The following is a 23,790-nucleotide window of genomic DNA, read 5'->3' as shown; positions in this document are numbered from 1 at the left end:
TACTATTAAAACAGAACCAGCAGATAGTAAAGTGAAGTAGAAGACTCAATCTTGAGAAAAGGTGTTTGGAGAATTGGAGAAGAACCTATATTTGAAGAATTTAAAATAAAACCCCTATAAATTCATTTTCATCATGAACACTCAGTAATAGAAATGATGTGTGTATAATAGTACATGTACATGTGCAAAGGATGGGAGGAAATCAGGCCAGCCCCTAAACCAGGCAGGCATCCTAAGCTGCACTGAACATTCATTTACATGTCACTTTGGCTGGACTTGCACAGAGCACTGCATGTATTGCCAAGTGTTATGGGCTTAATTGTATCCTCTCAACATTCATATTTTGAAGCCTTGATTCCTAATACCTCAGAATGTGACCATATTTGGAAAGAGGACCTTAATAGAGGACATCAAGTTAAAATGAATTCATTAGGGTGGGCCCTAATCCAATCTTCCTGGTGTCCTTTGGAGAAGAGGATGGGGACACACGCAGACACTGGTGATACAATAGCACAGAGAAAAGACCATGGGACGACAGAGAGAGAGGCCATCTGTAAGCCAGGAAGAAAGGTCTCAGAAGCCTCCAAATCTGCTGTCACTTTGATTTTGAACTTCTAGCCTTTAAAAGAGTAAGAAAAAAAAAAAAAAAAAAAACCAAAACACATTTCTGTTGTTTAAGCTACGCCATCTGTTGTATTTGGTTATGGAAGAAACTACTAGAATGAAGTACTGGAAACTAGTACTATGAAACTACTAGAGCAAGTTAGGCTGGTAAAAGTGTGGCAGGAAGAAGGAAACTGCTCCCTTCTGAATATCTGCCAAGACATGGGAGAACCTCGGCTCTGAAAGTGAGGGAGGGGCAGGGGCAAGATGTATACACGACCCAGTTAGGGCCACTCTGAAGTGATGTGGAACGCAACCCACACACTGCAACAACTTCTGAGCTCTTTGGTCCGGGGATAAAAATCCAAAACAATATTTACTTCTACCGAGAAAGGATTTTACTTTATTTTTGTATCGAGTGTGAAGCATCTGGGGTATTCAGGTGATAAGAGCAGCTGGGAGGTGGAAATGGCTCTGAAGATCAACACTAGAGATACAAGATTGGGTGCTATTTTATAAGATTAGTTTTTTAAATTTTCATAAAATATATATTTAGCTATTTGGTAGTTCTAACCATTCCTAAGTGTGCGGTTCACAGACATATTCACGATGTTGTGTAACCATTATCACATCTAACTTTTCCATCACTCTCAGCAAAGTCTGGAAACTCCCCCCGTCTTCCTCCCCTCAGTCCCTGGTGACTTCTATTTTACTTCCTGTTGCTATGAATTCGCCTATTCCAGGAAGCTCATATAAGTAGAATTATACAATCTTGCATGGGACTAATGTTTGAAGGCCTGGAAACAAACAATGCCACTGGAAAAATCTCGGGAGGGGAAGGGAGGTAATGACCAGTGTTAGGGAAAATTAAGGAAAAGGCCCAGTAGTCTGGCTCTCCCTTATTCTCATAACACATGTTATCTTTACCCCTCTTCCCATCTCCCTGATTTCCTTTCCATATCCTCACCAGCACTTGTTCTTGTCTTTTTAATAACAACCATTCTAACAGACGTGAAATGGTATCTCATTGTGGCTTTAATTTGCATTTCCCTGATGATTAATGATGTTGAGCACCTTTCCATGTACCTACTGGGCATTTGAATATCTTCTCGGAAAAAAATATCTTAAACATTTTTTTTTAAGTTTACCCACTTATTTTGTGAGAGAGAGAGAGCATGCCTGCACACATGTGAGCAAGGGAGGGGCAGACAGAGAGGGAATCCGAATCCCAAGCAGGCTCTGTGCTGCCATGGTGTCAGTGCAGAGTAGGATATGGGGCTTGATCTATCCCACCAACCCAGAGATCAGACCTGAGCTGAAACCAAGAGTCAGTCATACTTATCCGACTGAGACACCCAGGCGCCCTGGAGAGAAAAATCCATTCACATCCTTTGCCCATTTTTTGAATTGGACTACTTATCTTCTTGCTATTGAGTTGTATGAGTCCCTTATACATTTTGGATAGTAACCTCTTATCGGATGTGTGGTTTGCAAATATTTTCTTCCCTTCCATAGGCTGGCTTTTCATTTTGTTCATTGTGTCTTTTGCTGTGCAGAAGCCTTTTAGTTTCATGTCGTCCCATTTATTTACATTTGCTCTTGTCACTTATGCTTTAGGTGTCACATCCAAAAGTCACTGCCAAGATTGACATCAAGAAGCATTTTCCCTGTGTTTCCTTCTAGGAGTTCTATGGTTTCAGATTGTACACATAAGCCTTCACTCCATTTAGAATTTTAGTATGTAGTGTCAGCTTTTCTCTGGCAATTAACCATATATGAACCTTTTACATTTCTTGTATTTTCAGTAAAGTACTTTAACTTTCTTTTCATAGTTTATTTTTTTCCCATGTATTTATATCTTGTGTCTACAAGCATAATGGTAAGCACTTTGAGACTAAACCATATTGTACAATTTACCTTCCCATCACGCCTGGATCAATGTTTTGCACATATTAAGAAACTGATAATTTTCTTTTGTCTATTTGTTTTCTAGAAACTAAGGATGCAAGAGAAAAATCTCTACACCAAAAGAGAGAAAAAGACACAATTTCTTTGTTTGGCAATGTGACCATGAGCAGGCCACTTGAAGAATTTTTCTAGCCTTTTGTTATTGTGCCTGTTACGCGAATATCTGATAATTAAAAAGATCCTTGTATAATTTTACAATTCAGAGTCTAGCCTGTTTTAGTTAATCTTAACTAAACACATTAGAGATGGAATCTTAAAAATCAACAAGTATGTACTTTAAAAAAAAATGATTGCAAATTGCTCTAAGTAAATACTCATGCAGATTATGCTTTCTTCCTTAACAGTCTATTCAACAAATTAAAGGTCAGAAGGACAGTATTATACTCTCAGCCCAATTCATGTTCTGTGAAAATGAAATATACTGACGTCCTATATTCTACTGGGACACATGATCTGTACCTATTTTCAGCCCATGGCTCTTCACACTCCATTGTTTAAAAATAGATCAGTTCTGAACTTTGGAGACAGACTCAGAAGGGCATTAACCTCTTTCTCGACAGTTAAGTTTGCCATTTTGCTCTAATCGAATAAGTATAAATCTGATCATGTTAAAAATAGACCTTCTTACTTTGTACACACTCCAACAGGCTCCCATAAGCAGAGGGGTATAGTTCACTGAATTTTTCTAATTAGTTTTTTTAGTTTTAAATACACTGCCTGCTTTTGCTAAAGCATTCATCAGTCTCATGATCATAACATTTCAATGCCAAATTTTGATGCTAAGACATTGTCTCCAGAAAGCTGGCTGTTAAAATGAAAGAAAGGCTTTATTAGCAGATCGTTTGGATACATTCCAGAAGAAATGAGACATATGATAAGAATGGACATTCCCTCCTTTGTGTGGCCTAACATCCTCTGAATAACCCTCTCATGGCACTCATATACAGTTATAATTGATTATTTAAATTTCTCTCACTAAGCTACAAGAACTATGAGAGCTGGGACTGTATCTTATTCTTCACTAGATCAGAGTAATACTTCAAATTAAATTTTCCTGTGCACTTATTATGTGCCAGGTGCATTTCTAATTTTTTATATTTTTTGCTATTTTAATCTTTAAAAAATTTTTTTTACTGTTTATTTTTTGAGAGAGACAGAGACAGAGTGTGAGCTGGGGTGGGGCAGAGAAAGAGGGAGATACAGAATCCGAAGCAGGCTCCAGACTCTGAGCTGTCAGCATGGAGCCCAACGCAGGGCTCGAACTCATGAACCATGAGATTATGAACTGACTCGAAGTCAGATGATTTAACTGACTGAGCCACCCAGGCACACCCACTCATTTAATGTTTATAACAACTCTATGAAGTAGTCAATCTCACCATCATCCACATTAAAAAATGAGGAAAGGGAAATACATACAAGTTACTAAACAACCCAAGTCATACATATAGTAAGTTGTGGGGCTGGATTTAAATGGGGCTGGTGGAAACAGGGCCATGCTCTTAACCGTGATGCTGCATAGCCCCTTCGTAGTAGTTTCTCATTCATTATTTGTTGTACAACTGAAAGTATACATATGACTATTAATGGCACTGAGCATATCATAAAAGGGATTTAAACTATTCAAAACAATAAAACTGGATACAGAGCAGTTGTGGGAAAATAGGAGCATATTATAAGTGAATGGAAGGAGAAGCAAAAGCTCTCTAGGTAGAGCCAGGTCAAATAACAACTGGAGGGAAGGGAGGTTTCTAGACATCACTTAGGTTGGGCTTTGCAGACTCAGAATTTTGACCAGACACAGCCACAGAGCAACCAGAGATCGAAGATTATAGATAAAGCATACATACATCATAAAATAATAGCTTTAATTTGAAATGCCAAGTTTCTGAGTACCATCTCAAAGTTTTTCTCAGAAAATTATAGTTGTTCTGGTCCATGTATTTTAGTTCACAGTGAAATGAAGATAATTTTTTAAGATGACTTTACAATCCCTCCTCAGAATGCTGACAATTGTAGTGGAGCCAAGTGCTCAGGTCATAGTGGCCTGAGGACGGTCATGCAACTTCATTTGCCATCTTTACCTCATGAGGTGGCTCCTACTTCGGTTTGGACAGGGAGACCAGCAACATTTGTTTCACGAGCCACTGACAATACTCTAGTAAGACTAGGAACAGAATCTTAAAAAAAATATTTTTGTCTATTCTATGGATGTTACTAGGTTATAGAAATTTTACAGAGTATCTATATACCTTCTATAGTGATACTCTATTGAAATGTCCCCTTATCCCATCCTGACTGCACTAAATCACTAATAAAAATACCCTGAAGAGGGGCGCCTGGGTGGCTCAGTCGGTTGGGTGGCCGACCTCGGCTCGGGTCATGATCTCACAGTCTGTGGGTTTGAGCCCCGCGTCGGGCTCTGTGCTGACAGCTCAGAGCCTGGAGCCTGTTTCAGATTCTGTGTCTCCCTCTTTCTGACCCTCCCCCGTTCATGCTCTGTCTCTCTCTGTCTCAAAAATAAATAAATGTTAAAAAATTAAAAAAAAAAATACCCTGAAGGAAATGAAAAGTAAAAACATCCGCGAGCAAAATAGGACCTTCTGGCATATCGTATATACACAAGAATCAAAATCACAGAGTCGCCTGGGTGGCTCAGTTGGTTAAGCGTCCAACTCTTGGTTTTGGCTCAGGTCATGATCTTAGGGTTCACAATTTTGAGCCCCGTGTTGGGCTCCGTGCTGACAGTGCGGAGCCTGTATGTGATTCTCCCTCTCTTTCTCTGTCCTTAATACACTCATGCATGTTCCCTCCCTCCTTCTCTCTCAAAATAAATAAATAAACTTAAAAAAAATTCAAAAACATGGAGGAATCTAAAGATACCAGCATCCTTTTGTTATACCTGAGAAACCATATTTTCCATACTATAATGGAAAGTGGTATTAAGAGAATTCTATGGTCAGAGCACTTCATAGTTCTGGGCATCACTTTTTATCCACATGAACACTACTGTTTTGTTGACAAAATGTTCTCTTTGAGCTCTAACAATCAATGATTCTTTGAGATGATTTGCCAAGTGTGAGATTAATACTTTCTTTGCATTCGTTTACTTATCCAACAAGTAGTTATTAAATATATACTGCCTAGGGACTGAAGTTATGGTGGAAATCAAGAAAGACAAAATCCTTGCCTTCTTGGATCCAAGACAATACAGTGGATGTACACAGCAAAAAGGCTTATGTTCAGAGAAGGACTTCAAGAGGACGAATTCAGATAAACTTCTCAAGGAGGGCCTCTTTGAGAAGGTACCATTTTTATGGAGACTGGGACAATAAGAATGAGCCAGATATTTGTTAAATTTGTCTTCAACATATGAAAAGATAAATCACCTAATTCATGACACAGAAATAGAAACAAAAGAGTGTACTTGATGAAGTAGTGTTTTTGTAGTAACTGCTAACTGAATTAATTTGCATATGCATGGTATAAGATTTTTGTTAAGATCGTAGGTCATGCAAAAGAAATACCTTCCGCCATTTTACATCTTTGGGAGTCTTCATATTTAAAAGTATTCAAACACATTAAAAATAAACTGGGCTATAAAATGGATAAAACATAATAATGGCTTAATTGATTATGAATCTAGAATAATTTTCACATTCCTTAACATTGCATTTTATGTTTTTACTCAACAGGTCTTTTGCATATGTTTTTGAGAGTCTGAAGGCTTGACCTACCTTTCACTTCTACGCATTCCTGAGTACTCTGACTTGTGTTAGGGTAGAAATCACTGCTCTTTAGTATACATTAGCATTTCATATTAGGCTACATAGTTTCATAAAATGAGCCTTCTGTACAATAAGTATTTTAAGTTATAAAATGGTGGTTGACTCGAAATTGAACATATGATTAGCAATTATATATGTTATATATATATATATATATATATATATATATATTATATAGCAATTATATGGTGTGTGGTGTATACCATACATATCTTATATTTTTACCTTTTGTCACAAAATACATATCAAATAATCCAGCTTTCCCCTTCCAAGTATTCTACTTTCATTCATTTGACATTGATGGGATCAGTCATTCAAAGTCTTCTATGTGCCGGGCACTTTCTAGACACTAGGAGCACAAGAGTGACCAAAATATGCCTTTGCCAAGTTGATGCCTCATCTTCTAACTGGAATGAAGGTTTGATGAAATAATGTAATTTATTACTTTAAAAAGATTTCTCGTGATCTACCACGATGACTTTAATACAGCGGGTACATAACACTCTAATTTAATAGGCAGCAAGATGTATTTCTCATTGTTCTTATTGAACTTTTCTCTGGCTTTTTTAGATTCATGTTTTATTTGAATAATGACTCTTGTTATCTCTCCGCTATGTGTTTCCTTACTTTCTTGACCCATCTATTTCCTTTCTAATAAAGTCTTACCTCAGTATAACATTAAATTTATGCTTTTGCATGATTCTGATGCCAGAAGTGCAAAAACCGAAAAGCAGGGGAACAAATGCAGAACATTGTTTTCACGTTTTTAAGGTGTTAAGTGTCTGAGCACGCCATGATTCCACTTACAAAATCTCTATTTTTATTAAGTAGTCACAATTCTTACTCCGTTTTTCATTCATAATTCTGTTAAAGTCCATTCAGTCAGTAAATATTTGATGAGTTCCTACTATACGCTGGTCAATAAAGGTATAAAGATTAAGGCATAGCCTCTATCCTCAAGAAAATCATAGTCTTAGACAAACAATAAACCGACAAATGATAAATACAATGTTAGAGACAGAGCGGTCAGGAAAAATTTACGAAGAAGTTCACGTGTGGTAAGAGTGTTTAATGGGAAGTGGAAGGTAAGCTGAGTAGAAAGGAGTGAAGATAGAGTAGCATGAGGAAAGGCAATGAGGCGATTCACAGTACTTTCCCTTTTCCCCAGAAAATTATAAACAGTTTCCTGTTGATGAAGTGTTAATGAAAAAAAAAAAAGTAAAGATGAAGGCAGGGCATGGAGCTTGACATATGCCATGTCAAGGAGCTTGGACTTTTCCTACAGGGGATGGGAGATCATGATCAGGTTCTAGGAAGAGAGTAGAGTCATGACATTTGTGTTCTATATCAGTCAGTATGGTGGCCATGTGATAGTATCCGTTTGAACTGAGGTCAAAAGCAGGGAGAAAAGCTGTGAGTGAACTTCAGAAGTTGAATTAAAAGACACCAAGACTCTGGACCATGGTGTTTGAAAATATAAGGAAATTGGACATATGTCTTCATATGGCTGTGGATGTTTAGTAGTGGGTAAAAATGAAAAGTGAATTTTTTCCACTGAACATCAGAGTAAATTAATGTGTGGCAAGAGGAAGGGTAGTTAATAAACCACACATGGTTAAGAAGATGCACTTGGTATTCTGATTTCACACTACAATGAGTATCTTCAGCACAGGGGAATGCTTCCCATTTAAGCATGAAACTTCTTAGGCTTCATTTTTACACTCACTTGTTCTGTCCGCTTTCCGTATTCCCTCAATGACATTTTACGCTGGAATTCTAACATTTTCCTGCTTCTTTGAAATATATCCTTAGTTTTATCATATCTTCCTGTCTTGATTTAGTCTTAATCTCTGATACTGTCTCTTGGTTACCTTTGTTTCCCTGCTATGGCCTCTCCCATCCTGCCTCTGAATTCCTCTGGGCCCTTGAGAACCCAGCCTGGCTCCAGTGTCCTGAGCTTCCGCCTTTCAATGAAGGGGATTTGAATTTAAAGCAAATTCTGTAATCCAACAAAGAGATAAACCAAAGCACACTGATATATATTTTTTAGAAAACTATACATTGTTTCTAAAACTACAACAAAGAATGGAGTTTGAATTGTGTTTCCCAAAGCAAAACAATTTGTGATAGTCTTACTTGAGGTATTTGTAAAGAAAATAAGCTAATCAACAGCAGATATTTAATTCCTTTACTGACAAACTCTTAATTGATACTTTAAGGCTCAAAAAAAAATACAAATAACTTTTAGGGGATGCAGAAGCTTGGGAATGGTTATAAATGGTAAAGATATTAGTTGCAATGAAAATATTTATTGAGCATTTGATATATGCTACATGCACTAGAGATTTCAAGAGAAATTTAAAATATAGATAAGCCTTTGGTCTTAAGGAACTTTCAAGAGCAAAGTGGAGAAAACAAATGTGAACCAATAATGATAACAGAGACAGAATGGATAAGGAGCCCACAAGAGCTGTAGACTCAGTGCATTAGGGGGTCAAAGGAAAGAAAGATCAAATCTAGCATGGAAAATCAAAAACAAGTTATGAAAAAAGAAATATTATTTGAACTAGATTTTGCTAACAGATGAGAGACATTTCTGAAAACCATATGAAGCAAGGTGAGAAATTATAATTGATTTTTGCAAAACAGCAAGTTGCACAGTTTGGCTGTAGGCCACTCTGGAACATGTGGAGGAGCAAGGAAAGTAAAGCTGGAAATTTAGCTGGGACCAGAGCACAGAAGGGTTGGAATACGAGTCTAGGGAGACTAAATTGGATTTAATTTTGTATGTAAAGAGAGAAAGTTTCTCAGGAGAGAAATGAGTAGCTCATCCTCATTAAAAAAAAAAAAAAAAAAAAAAAAGATTAATCTAGCAGCAATGTTTTAAGTGGCAGTTAGAGAAGACAGCCCAGAGACTGGAAGGCAAAGTAAGGAGACAGTGCCAACTGTCCATGTGAGAGGACTAAGGTTAGGGCCAAGGCACTGGGGAAGGCAACAAGGGCACAGTGGGATGTACTGCTACAGTGCACTGATGGCATTTGGTGATTGGATGTGCAGAGCAGAGAAAGTTTCCAAAAGGACTATAATTTTACATTCCAATTGACTTGAGAGAACGACTAAAACATTTACTGAAACACTTCAAAAGAAAAATGGTTTAGTCATGATAGATAACGACTATATTACATAGCTTATTATATATACCATGTAGATTTAAGAAAACAGCATATTGGCAAGAACTTGGAGCTCATAATTTACAGAAGTAAGGTACAAGAAGACATAAATTTAAAAAGAACAGATTAAGATATGCAAAATGAGAAGCCAATGGCTTATTCATGGTTCAGTGTTAAGGAAGTCCAAAAAAGAGATTCAGGATGTGTGTTTTGCTAACACTTTAAAAAGTACCACCAAGGGCTCAAAGGCAAAGGCTTTGATGAGTAACAGGTCTCTGATAACTTGCAAGGAAACAACTTTGGTAAAGAAGTGCAGATCAAACCACAGTGTAATGATTACACAGCTATCTTTTGAGAAGGTTGGTAGTAAAAGAAAGAAGGGAAAGAAAAGCACTATAAGAAATATGAACAATTATGTGAATATTCCTTTGGTCAGGAGTGACCTGAATATTCAAGTGGGCAGACAGAAGACTTCTGGGGAGGTATGGAAAGAAGATGCAAGGCAAACAGGGGATTATTGACATTCAAGTGCTTTTTTTTTTTTTTTAAGTGTGTCTATTTTGAGAGAGACAGTATGAGCGGGGGAGGGACAGAGAGAGAGGGAGGGAGAGAGAATTCCAAGCAGGCTCCTTGCTGTCTCCATGCCGTCAGCACAGAGCCCAATGAGGAGCTCAAATTCAAGAAATCATGAGATCAAGACCTGAGCCAAATCCAAGAGTTGGATGCTTAACCAACTGAACCACCCACGCACCATGACATTGAAGTGTTTTAATGAGGAAATAGGAAATGAATTACTTGCAACAGGTCAGGTTCGTCTATAATCAGAGTCTAAGGAATAAACAGGTAAAATGAACATGGAAGGAGAATAGAAATCAAAAAGAAGATAAAGAAACAGTTCAGTTAGCAAGAGATGGCAGAGTGTAAGGTTGAAAAGATATAGATAATGAGGACACACGAAAGAATTTTTATGACTAGGGATACAGAAAATAAGACCGTTCTGACAGTCATAATTAGAAGAAAAATGTTCCAGTACTTTTTTTTTGAACAATCGAATCTGTATGTGAGAGAACATATGGGAGAAGAAAAGCAAAGCACTGGGTTCTGATTCCTCTCCTGAGTAGTGTCATAACATGGACTTAAAGATTTGCCATGAAAAGAGAAAATAAACCATGACCATGTACCATGGATATCGACGACTAGAAATCTTACCTCTCTCAGAGGATCGTTGAGTTCATTGAGAATGTTTTCCTCATCAAAGATTTTGCCTTGGTATCTGTGTTCATAATAATCGTGTATCTTCTGACGCATATCAGCTGGTAATTTATGGAAGGACATGTATTGTTCCACTTGCTTATACTGTAAGGAATGGAAAATGGAAATTATAAAACATCATAATGCTGTATGAAAAATTATCATGTTACTTTGTCATGCTCAATATTCAATAACATTTGAATAACAGTAACAAAAAGAAGAAATCTTTTAAGGGGAAGGAACTAATGTACTAGGCTATAATGTACCTACTCTGTGTGACATGCTATGCAAGGAATTTATTAGGTAAACATTTCCTGTAAAGAACTGAGATGTTGTTGAGGGGCAGGAAAGGAGCTCTGAGTGAATTTAAGGGTGTCATCCCAGAAAAGCCAGTGATGGGGCAAGAAAAAAAGTGATGTTATTTTCTTGGAATCTTTGTTCAGCTGAGTTCTAAAAAAAGTATCAGGTTGAGGTTTGGTGCCTCATCTGGATAGAATCTCCTAAGTTTGGGTAGTACAAAAGGTTCTATCGTAGACCTTATAGCAAAAGATCAGACCTAGTTAAACTTTGAATTTCGTGACAGAGAGCTTGGCAGCTGTTTGTAAGTCATTGATACTCAAGCAACACAGATGCCCTGTAGAGTAAGAGAATATGTCACACTTTAATTTAGGACTTTAGAGACTATCAGAATGAGACTAGATCCAGATAATTTTACAGCTGAAAGTGAACTCAGACATTTAAGTTCATTTAACCAAGTTCTTAAACTTGATTGTTTATAACACTTCGGGTGAGGTTGCGTTTTGGGATTACAGATTTTTCAGGCTTAACTCCAGAGATTGATTCCCTCAATGTATTTGCTTTTGTGAATTTACACACACTCATACATACACATATACACTTTGAAAATAAATCCCTGCTATTCAAACAAGAGCATAGATATTACCTAGGAACTTATTAGAAGAGAATTTCAGGCTTAACCCCAGACCTTTGTTTTTTGTTTTTTTTTTTTAATGTTTTATTCATTTTTGAGACAGAGAGAGACAGAGCATGAACGGGGGAGGGGCAGAGAGAGAGGGAGACACAGAATTGGAAGCAGGCTCCAGGCTCTGAGCCATCAGCCCAGAGCCCGACGCGGGGCTCGAACTCACGGACCGCGAGATCGTGACCTGGCTGAAGTCGGACGCTTAACCGACTGTGCCACCCAGGCGCCCCATCCCCAGACCTTTGAAATCAGAGTCTATCTACATCTTAAAAAAAAGATCATCAGATGATTTACACACATTTAAGTTTGAGAAACATTCCCTTGGGACACCTGGGTGTCTCAGTTGGTTAAGCGTCTGACCTTCAACTCAGGTCATGATCTCACGGCTCTTGAGTTCAAGCCCTGCATCAGTCTCTGTGCTAACAGCTCAGAGCCTGGAGCCTGCTTTGGATTCTTTGTCTCACTCTCTCTCTGTCCCTCTTACGCTCGTACTCTGGTTCTCTCTCTCTCTCAAAAACAAATAAACGTTAAAAAATTAAAAAAAGAGAAACATTCCCGTGATGTTGCAAATACAGATGGTCATGAGGCCACGCTTTGAAAAAATTAATTAAAGCCCCCAAACTAGTCTCATCGCAGAGATGATAAAATGAATACAAATAAAAAAGTATGCAATAAAACTGGATAAGTATACTGGAAAAGGACTCTTCCCTTAAACAAAATACATTTGATGTGTTTTGGAGAACACATGGATATTTTCTTCTCACATCTTTTCCTGATGAAATAGCTCTGACTAGAAGATATAGCTCTCCCAACTGTTTGTCCACAATTAGTGTAGTAATTGGTACATGATAAAACATATATCTAATCAGAGACAGCAACCTATTACATTTCTTTAAGTTTGTGTACATAATTTCCTTTCACATAACATTCCTAGTTTTTAGACTTCCCTTTTGAGATTAGTATTTTTAAAGGAAATACAACTTTGTCATGAGACTTCCTTTATTTGGTCACCAGACTGTCCCCCAAGTATTTAAAGCCTGCAGGCCTATATATATCTCTTTCTTTCTGTCTGAAGCAACTTGATTATGATTTAGGCATTTTAAATTCAGGCACCAATTCTGTCACTGTCATAGTGTGTACATAGCTTCTAGTATGTACTTGAGAAGGATTGCTTAATTTTTCCTGAAGAGCTCAAAATCTGTATGCCTATTTAACCTTGGTAACACGCTTGGAGAGACCTAGGATTCAGTCTATTTGTAACTCATGCGATAGTCCATTAGAAAGAAGCTTCAGTGACCTCTATAAGACTACTGTGTAGGATAAAGTTGATTTGCAGCTGGACTCAAAAAGCTCTATCATTATTTCTAGAGACATCTGTATATCTGATTTTTACTTTTACCCAAAAAGAGGGCAGTGGGATATCTGATGTACTGTTTAGGGTCTAAGGCTCCTCTGGAAACCCCCAAGTTTAACTTTTGCACTAATGATTTGCAACTAGCTGATCTGGTTTGCTTATTCTGGCTTGACTATTTAAAAAGCCATTGATGGCTTGGTTGCTGAGCTCCCCCACAAACCAAGCCTCCTTGCACAGATTTTGGTGGATCAAGCCAGAAACTCAGCATGTTCCACATGCCCAAAGATGGGGTATTTTAAAAGGAAATACTCATGCTGGGGAAAGGCTCTTCAGCTTCTCTTGCTTCTCTGCATTCTTTCTCTGAAGCACTGTATCCTTTGCCTTTAAATAAATAAATAAAATAAAAGTCTGGTGGATCCTGTTAAATATTCAAACTTGGTAAAACAATAAAACAGCTTAAGACAACAGGACTGCCACAGTTTTTCTTATTGCATTGATGAAAATCTTTCAGTTCTGGACAAATAAAGGATTCAACTTTCTTCAGGACCAGTAGTGGTCAAATAATCTCTGCTTACTTTTCTCAACAAACTGTCCAAACTGGTTGGACTGGTAAGAATCTTTAACCTTAACCAGGATACTAAACTCTAGATTTCTCTGTTCTTTGCATGCATCTCAGGGGGTATGGGAGACAGCATTAAAAGTTAGTAGCATTTTATTCATTTTTAAGAAATCTGTGCCTATGTGTAAGGGACTACTCATTTAGAAAACAAATAATGTGTTCAATGTCTATCTCTGGAATTGGAAAACTAATCCTTGATTAGCTAATTATAAATGTTATACGTAAAATTATTTTATTTTTACGGAAAGTCAGGATTGATTGAATATAGTTATTCTGCCTCATAAAAATCATTTAATCACTTTAGACTTTGACCAATCTACAGTAAGAATCTTATACCACATGACCTTTGTTCTTTCAGACTAAAGTTCTATAAGTATTTCTTGTCATTTAATCATACTGAGTTCAATTTGATTTGACCCATATTACATATTTTAAACATGAATTGATTTATAGTAATTACTGATCTAACAAATACTAACTGATTGCTGTGGGCCAATGGTTCTCAAGGTACAGTTGATAAAACACCAGTATCACTGGGGAACTTGTTAGAAATGCATGGTTGAAGTTTTCACCCCAGATCTACTGAATCAGAAACTCTGAATTAGAAATTCTAGCAGTCTGTGTTTTAACAAGCCTTCCCTACACTAAAATATCAGAACCACTTCTATATGCTAAGTAGTGAGTTAATTTGGGACATAAAGAAGCACGTTTGAGTGAGAGTAGGGGATAGAAAGGAAATCCAGTTTTGACAAGTTAAGTTTAAGATGTCCATGGCACATCCTAATGCTTATATGTAGGTCAGGCACTTAAAAGAAAAGATATACACATAATCAATGATTAAGAGATCACTAAGGGAGAATGTGTCAAATAAAAGGATTTTTTTAAAGTGGAACCTACGTTTTAAAAGCAGTTGCATCATAGAAATTGATCAAGTTAAGGGAACTGAGATTAGCCAGTGAAATGTGACAGAACCAAAAAACTTGACTCACAGCAAAGAAGGATAAAATTCAAGGGAAAGATAGGGTGCTCAAAAGGAGTATTTCTAAGAAAAGAGGTATTGAACCATAACCACTGAATTTGGGAATTGGGTAATGATCTTTGGTAGAATACAACACTTATTGAAAACAGGGACAATTTATTTTTGTCTGTTTCCCTCATACCTAACAGGACTTGCAAAATGAATGAAAATATGATGTATGTGTGATGTGAAGAATAAAAATAATAAACTACTCATTGAAAAAGACACCTAGTAGTGGGTGGATAATGGAAAAAACGTAGAAGAGAGCAAAGTTTAAAAAAAGATAAAATGGAAAGGATTCTGTTACTTGTAGTACTATACTGTATGCAAAAGATAACTTGATATATTTGATAGTCACTGATGAAGAGATTTTTGAAAAACAAAGATGTGAATACAATTCTTTCTTGAATATATAAAGCCAAAAGCTCAAACTGTCAGATCTAAAGAAACTACAGCATTACCATTTAAAATTCTAATGTGTTTTATTTTCAAAATCTTCTGTGCAATTAAAATAGTACATAAAAATAATGTGTGAATATGATACTAAAAATGAGATCTAATAGAGTGTTTATAATGAAGGCAACATTCCATTATTAAACTCATTCCTCCCATGTTACCACTTTTATAACTTTTATTTTTTTATTGTTGAGAGAGAGAGAGATGGAGGAGTGCACAGGGAAAAGCACAAGGAAAACACTTCCCAAAGCCATTGACTGGGAAAATAAGAGAGACTGATTTTTGAGAGTTTTTACAACCATGGGACTCAAAAACTGGAGTTTGAGAGGTCCATAGCATGGCTGGTATGCTGCAGTGCTCCTGTGGAGGAGGGCTGATAGCCCAGGGGCAGACAGCATAATCTGAGAATCCCCTGGGACATACTGAGAGAGATGGTTCCCTCTCTTGAAGCACATCTGCAAGGTGGCATTTCCTCTCTGGATACAAAAGAGCTTGCAGGCACCATTTCCCTCCCCCAACCCTCAGCATAAACTAACTTCAGTAAGCAGAACAGTGCCAACACCAAAAGCCTAAACCACTTACACCAAGCCCCACCTCCTGCCCTCTGCAGATGCTGCATTTCACTGGGAAGTGTGCCTGAGAACCAGGGAAGCGGGCCCCTCCTCCAGAAGACCAGCATAAACCCCTTGCTTGCACCCCTACTGACCATAGAGTTCTGCAAAGCTTCAGCTCTGGTGGAGATAGCATAAGGTCTCTTTTAACAAGCAGACCTGAGCATACCTAGTTAACACTCACCACACTCTGGCCAGGGTCCCAATACTCCCCATTGCAGGCAAGGAGAAACTCTGCAGAGGACTGCCTGAGAGAAATAGAAGCCAAAACACCACAGCAGAGTGCACACAGCATACACCAAAGACACTTCCTGAAGTGCCAGGCCATGCATGGTATACGACCTCTTTATAAAGCCATTACTTTCAAGAGCAGGAAACATAACAGGCTTTGGTAACACAGAGAAGAAGACAGAGACCTAGACAAAATGCCAAGATGGAGGGATTCATCCCCAAAAAAGAACAAGAAATGGTCACAGACAGTGATCTAATCAAAACAGATATATGCAATATGCCTTATCGAGAAATTAAAGCAGCAATCATAAGGATACTAGGTGGGTATCATAAGGATACTAGGTGTCCTCTATAGAGGACAACAGGGAGTCCTTTACTATAGATACGAAAGACCTAAAAGCTAGTCAGGATGAAATGAAAAGTGTGGTAACTGAGATTCAAAAATGAGTAAATGTAATGACCACAAGTATGGAAGAAGCAGAGGAATAAATATGTGACATAGAAGATATAATTATGGAAAACAATTAAGCTTAAAAGAAGAAGTAAAGAAAAATGTTAGATCATGAATGTAGACTTAGGGAACTCAGTGACTCTATAAAGTGTAATAACATTCATATGATAGGAGTACCAGAGGAAGAAGAGAGGGAAAGGGGCGCAGAAGGCTTATTTGAGGAAATAATGGCTGAAAACTTCCCTAATGGGGAAGGAAACATACATCCAAATCCAAGAGGCACACAGAACTCCCGTCAAAATCAACAACAGCAGGCTAGCAGCAAGACAAATTGTAGTTAAATTTGCAAAATTTAGAGATAAAGAAAAAAATCCTAAGAGCAGCAAGACAAAAGAAGTCCATAACTTACAAGGGAAGAAAATAAGGTTAGCAGCAGATCTCTCCACAGAAACTTGGCAGGCAAGAAGGGAGTAGCATGATATATTCAATGTGCTGAATGGGAAAAATATGCAGCCAAGAATACTCTGTCCAGCAAGGCTATCATTCACAATAGAAGGAGAGACAAAGAGTTTTCCAGACAAACAAAAACTAAGAGTCATGACTACAAAACAAGCCCTGCAAAAAATATTAAAGGGACCTCTTTGAGTGGGGGAAGAAAGACCAAAAGTGACAAAGACTTGTAAGGAACAGAAAATCTCCAGAAACAATCACAAAACAAGCAATAAAATGGCACTAAATTCATATCTATCAATAATCATTCTGAATGCAAATGGACTAAATGCTCCAATTGAAAGACATAAGGTGTCAGAATGGATAAAAAAATAAGATCCACCTATATGTTGCTTATAAGGAGATCGATTTTAGACCTAAAGACAACTGCAGGTTGAAAGTGAGGGGATGGAGAACCATTTGTCATGCAATGGATGTCAAAAGAAAGCTGGAGTAGCACCATTATATCAGACAAACTAGATTCTAAGCCAAAGACTGTAAAAAAAATAAAAATGGACACTATATCATAATAAAGGGGTCTATCCAACAAGAAGATCTAACAATTGTAAATATTTATGCCCTCAACTTGATAGAACCCAAATATATAAATAATAGCAAACACAGTGGAACACACTGGTAATAATACAGTAATAGTAGGGGACTTTAACACCCCACTGACATCAATGGACAGATCATCTAAGGGGAAAATCAACAAGGAAATAATGGCTTTGAATGACACACCGACCCAGATGGACTTAACAGATATATTCAGAACATTTCATCCTAACAGCAGAATACACATTATTTTCAAGTACACATGGGACATTCTCCAGAACAGATCACATATTGGGTCATAAATCAGGCCTCAACAGACACAAAAAGTTTGAGATCATACCATGCATATTTTCAAACCATAATGCTATGAAATTTGAAGGAAACTGCAAGGTAAAATTTGGAAAGACCACAAATACATGGAAGTTAAAGAACATCCTACTAAAGAATGAATGGTTTAACCAGGAAATTAAAGAAAAAATAAAAAATACATGGAAGCAAATGAAAATTAACACAAGACAGTCAAAAACCTTTGGGATGCAGCAAAAGCTATATAAGAGGGAAGTATATCGCAATACAAGCCTACCTCAAGAAGCAAGAAAAATCTCCAATATAGTACCTAACCTTACGCCTAGAGGAACTAAACAACAACAACAACAACAACAACAACAACAACAACAACAAATGAAGCCTAAAGCCAGTGAAGAGGGTAAGTAATGAAGATTAGAACAGAAACAAATGATATAGAAACAAAAAAAATAAACCACAGTAGTAAAGATCAATGAAACCAGGAACTGGTACTTTGAAAAAATTAATACAATTGATAAACTCCTAGACAGACCTGTCAAAAAGAAAAGAGGAAGGACCAAAATAAATAAAATCACAAATGAGAGAGGAGAGATCACAACCAACAGCACAGAAATACAAGCAATTATAAGAGAATGTTAGGAAAAATTATATGCCATTCTGAAAGAAATGAATAAATTCCCAGAAACATAAACTACCAAAACTGAAATGGTAAAAATACAAAACTTGAACAGAATAATAACTAGCAAAGAAATTGAATCAGTAGTCAAAAATCTCCCAATAAACGAAAATTCGTGGCCAGACTGCTTTACAGGGGGAATGCTACCAAACATTTAAAGAAGAGTTAATACCTATTTTTCTTAAACTCTTCCAAAAAAGAGAAATGGAAAGAAAACTTCCAAACTCATTCTACAAGGCCTGCATTACCTTGATTCCAAAACCAGATAATTACCCCACTGAAAAAGAATATTACAGGCCAATATCCCTGATGAACATGGATGCAAAAATTCTCAACAAAACAGTACCAATAGTACATTGAATCCAATAGTACATTAAAAGGGTCATTCACCATGATCAAGTGGGATTTAATTTTGGACTTCAAGGGTGGTTCAATATTTGCAAATCAATCAATGTGATATACCACATTAATAAAAAAAAAAGATAAGATGTATGATCCTCTCAAAAGATACAGAGAAAGCATTTGACAAACCACAGCCTCCATTCCTGATAAAAACCTGTAACATCATAGGGACAGAGGGAACATACCGCAACATCATAAAGACCATATATACAAAAGACCCACAGGTAATATCATCCTCAATAAGGAAAGAATGAGAGCTTTTCCTCTATGGTCAGGAACAAGACAGGATGTCCACTCTCACCATTGTCATTTAATAATGGGAAGTCCTAGTCTCAGCAATCAGCCTACAATAAAATAAAATAAAATGCATCCAAATCGGCAAGGAAAAAGTCAAACTTTCACTATTCACGGATGACATGACACTCCAGGTAGAAAACCCAAAAGACTCCACCAAAAATTTGCTAGAACTGATACATGAATTCAGCAACATTGTAGGATACAAAATCAATGTACAGAAATAGCTTGTATTTCTAGACATCAATAATGAAGCAGCAGAATTGGAATCAAGGAATCGATCCCATTTATAATTGCACCGAAACCCATAAGATACCTAGGAACAAACCTAATCAAAGAAGTAAAAGATCTGTACTCTGAAAACTTTAGAATACTTATGAAAGAACTTGAAGATGACACAAATAAATAGAAAAACATTCCATGCTTATGGATTGAAAGAACAAATATTGTTAAAATGTCACTACTACCCAAAGCACTGTACACACTTAATGCAATCCCTATCAAAATACCAACAGTGTTTTTTTTTTTTTTTCCACAGAGCTAGAACAAACAATCCTAAAATTTGTATGGAACCACAAAAGACTCCAAATAGCCAAAGTGTTCTTGAAAAAGAAAAGCAGGGCTGGAGTCATCACAATTCCAAATTTCAAGCTATATTACAAAGCTGTCATGATCAAGTCAGTACAGTACTGGTACAAAAACAGACACATAGATCAATGCAACAGCACAGAACACCTAGAAATGGACCCACAACTATATGGTCAACTCATCTGCAAAGAAGCAGGAGAGTATATCCAATGGAAAATAGACAGTTTCTTCAACAAATGGTGTTGGGAAAACTGGACAGTGACATGCAGAAGGATGAAACTGGACCACATTCTTGACCATACACCTAATACATTCCAAATGGATGAAAGACCTAAATGTGATACAGGAAACCATACAAATCCTATAGGAGAACACAGCAGTAACCTCTTTGACACTGGATGGAGCAACTTAATACTAGATACATCTTCTGAGGCAAGGGAAACAAAAGAAAAAATGAACTATTGGGACTTTGTCAAGATAAAAAGTTTCTATACAGCAAAGGAAACAATCAACAAAACTAAAAGGCAACTGACAGAATGCAAGAAGATATTTTCAAATGATATACCTGATAAGGGATTAGTATCCAAAATTTATAAAGAATTTATTGAACTCAACACCCAAAAAACCAGTAATATAGTTAAGAAATGGACAGAAGACATGAACAGACATTTTTCAAAAGATGACATACAGAGGGCTAATAGACACATAAAAAGACGCTCAACATCACTCATCATCAGGAAAACACAAATCAAAACTATAGTGAGATACCAACTCACACCTGTCAGAATGGCTAAAATTAATGCCTCAGAAAACAACAGATGTTGGTGAGGATGCAGAGAGAGGAGAACCCTCTTGCACTGCTGGTGGGAATGCAAACTGGTGCAGCTATTCTGAAAAATAGCATGGAGATTCCTCAAAAAGTTAAAAATAGAACTACCCTATGACCCATCAATTGCACTAGTAGGTATTTACCCAAAGGATACAAAAATACTGATTCAAATGGATACATGCACCTGTGTTTATAGCAGCATTATCAACAATTGCCAAATCATAGAAAGAACCCAATATCCACTGATTGATAAATGGATAGGAAAGATGTGGTATATACATATACAATGAATATGCATAAAGAGAATAAAATCTTTTCATTTACCACAACATGGATGGAGCTAGAGTGTATTCTGCTAAGTGAAATAAATCAGTCAGAGAAAGACAAATACTTACAATTTCACTCATATGTGGAATTTAAAATACAAAACAAATGAACATGTGGGGGAAGAGAGAGAGGAAGACCATAAAATAGACTCTTAACTATAGAGAATAAGCTGAGTGTTGCTTGGGGGAATGGGAGGAGGGGAGGATGGGCTAAATGAGTGATGGCAATTAAGGAGGCCACTGTTGTGATGAGCACGGGGTGTTATATGTAAGTGATAAATCACTAAATTCTACTCCTGAAACTAATATTACACTATTTGTTAACTAATAAAATCTTGAAAGTAAAAAAAAAAAAAGGCTGTAATGATAATTGTAATTCCACACTTTATATAATAAGACTATATAGTTTCAAAGTTTTTATATAGTGAGACTGCAAATGATTCCAGAAATAATTATTAATGGTAAGATCATTGCCACCAAAAGTCAGCCTCCTTGCTAGAATGTACCACAATCTTTGGAGATGATAGTAAATGTTCCTAGGTAACCTAAGAAAGGGAATCTGAATTCCCACATTTTATTCCTAAGATAAATCTATTTATACAATAATTTTTAAAAATTAATGCAATACTTCATAATATCCTGGTTAGCTGACACTCTACACATTTTATGACCAATAGATAAGAATATACTTTTAAAAATTATTAGCATATGCAAATGCTGTATTTATATGGAATCTCATTAGATAATAAATTTAGTGTTACTTTAATAAAATGCTGAGCAAGCAGCAGTACTTCAAAAAGTGAAAGTATTATGGATAATTATCAATATATTTCTGGGGATGATATGATATGATATTATATTGTGTAATAAGTTTCAAACAAAACATATGACATCCAAAAAGGCTACTCTGTCCTCTTTATAATATTTGGTGACTATTTTTCCAATACATTTCCAGAATATTCTGTTTTACTCACATAATTTATAATGTTCATTTATTTTTTATAGATACACAAAGAGAAGGAAATATATCTAGATTATACTAAATATAAGGGCTATTAAATAGATATTAAAAATTTTACTGAATATTACATATACTTTATATTATGTTTCCAGCATACATCAAAACTAATATTTTAAATTGTAAAACAAAGAGAAAAAACAAGGTGTACTAATTCAACACCTTTTGTGTTGCCTTCTAAAGCTTATTGAAACATCGGAGTTTTTTGGTGCCCCTCATTTCCTGACAGAGGTAGATAATTATCATGACACCTTCTTTAACAACTATATATTTATTGTGAGTTTCAACGTTTATTTATTTTTGGGACAGAGAGAGACAGAGCATGAACGGGGGAGGGGCAGAGAGAGAGGGAGACACAGAATCGGAAACAGGCTCCTGGCTCCGAGCCATCAGCCCAGAGCCTGACGCGGGGCTGGAACTCACGGACCGCGAGATCGTGACCTGGCTGAAGTCGGACGCTTAACCGACTGCGCCACCCAGGCGCCCCTATTTATTGTGAGTTTCAAAGTAACACAGCTCTAATTCTTATTTCTAAAAACATATTTTTATTGTAATTACTTTGGAATAGGTTTATTTAAAAAGAAAGATAAGAATAAAATATCTTCATAGATGGCATTCAATAAGTAGAGGGCAATGAACAAAAAAATTGAATTATACTTTTAGTATTAACCATTGCATAATTTAGCCATACTATTAAAGCATTATTCTATTCACAGATAGTTATTGGGAAAATCATTAAACAGCATGTAGCTAAAAATCCAGTTAAGTGAAAATATACACCTTATGCTCAATGAAAAAACATCATTGTAAAAATGGTGTCTGAAATGACATTTTTCATACAGAATAATAATTTCTATAAAGTTTATATTCAAATGCTTACATGTTGTAAATTTTAATCATAATTTTAAAAATAATAATAACAGTGAAATATTTAAAGTTGCCCTTCAATGACTGATAATCCATTATCAGTTACTTTTAAAAAATATTTAAGCCAATTATGATTGCATTTATAACTAAGTTATCTTATTTTTTACAAAGATATTTTTAGTATTGTTATTTATTTATTTTTAATTTTTTTAAGTGAAATTATTTATTTTGAGAGAGAGAGAGGCAAAGAGAGAGGGAAATATAGAGAATATCAAGCAGGCTCCACACTGTCAGCACAGTGTATTTTGCTAAGTGAATAGCGGGGCTCGAACCCACATACCATAAGATCATGACCTGAGTTGAAATCAAGAGTCGGATGCTTAACTGACTGAGCCACCCAGGTGCCCCAGTGTTGTCATGTATTTACATGGTAACTGAAGCCATGGTTTCTCTTTTGATCCCACAAATTTAAAAATAAATGAATACTTTTATATACACGTGTATAGCATATATGTATATATGTGTATAACACATAGCCTATCTGCTATAGGCTCTGTCTTATATATATGTATATAAAGCTAGGTTATATTCAAATGATCTTACCAAGCATTATTTCTAAAATATTTACAACAAGATTGATCATTTTCAAGAACTATGCTGTAAACACAGCAAAATTCAATTCATACATCCTGAGGAGGGAGTTATATTTTTCAATTTCACTGGAAAAATGGCTGTATTCAAATATACAACCAGTATTCCTCTATTTTTATATTGAGGTGGGAAAAAGTTTTCTTTCAGCAAAAAAGGATTCATCATTATTTTTTGAAATTCTTTAAGTAACATAATTATATAAGAATAATTCATATAATAATAAAAGTATCCTGATATACTTAAATTTGACTTCTAATATAGTAAATGAGGAAAAAAATTAAGTGCAA

General features: G+C 36.2%; 1 protein-coding gene across 1 annotated transcript in view; it reads right to left on the bottom strand.

The window, feature by feature from the left end:
- The window catches only part of HCN1 (hyperpolarization activated cyclic nucleotide gated potassium channel 1), a 389,009-nt gene that overhangs the window by 58,330 nt on the left and 306,889 nt on the right, over window positions 1-23,790 (bottom strand). Inside the window, exon 5 of the mRNA XM_045438479.1 lies at window positions 10,739-10,885. Within this exon, the coding sequence (XP_045294435.1) occupies window positions 10,739-10,885 (147 nt within the window). The remainder of the gene's footprint in view (window positions 1-10,738; window positions 10,886-23,790) is intronic.

The sequence above is a fragment of the Leopardus geoffroyi genome, chromosome A1 (genome assembly GCF_018350155.1).
Source record: "Leopardus geoffroyi isolate Oge1 chromosome A1, O.geoffroyi_Oge1_pat1.0, whole genome shotgun sequence".
NCBI classification, from domain to species: domain Eukaryota; kingdom Metazoa; phylum Chordata; class Mammalia; order Carnivora; family Felidae; genus Leopardus; species Leopardus geoffroyi.
The sequence above is the reverse complement of the archived record's forward strand: the minus strand, read 5'-3'. Positions and strand labels throughout refer to the sequence as shown.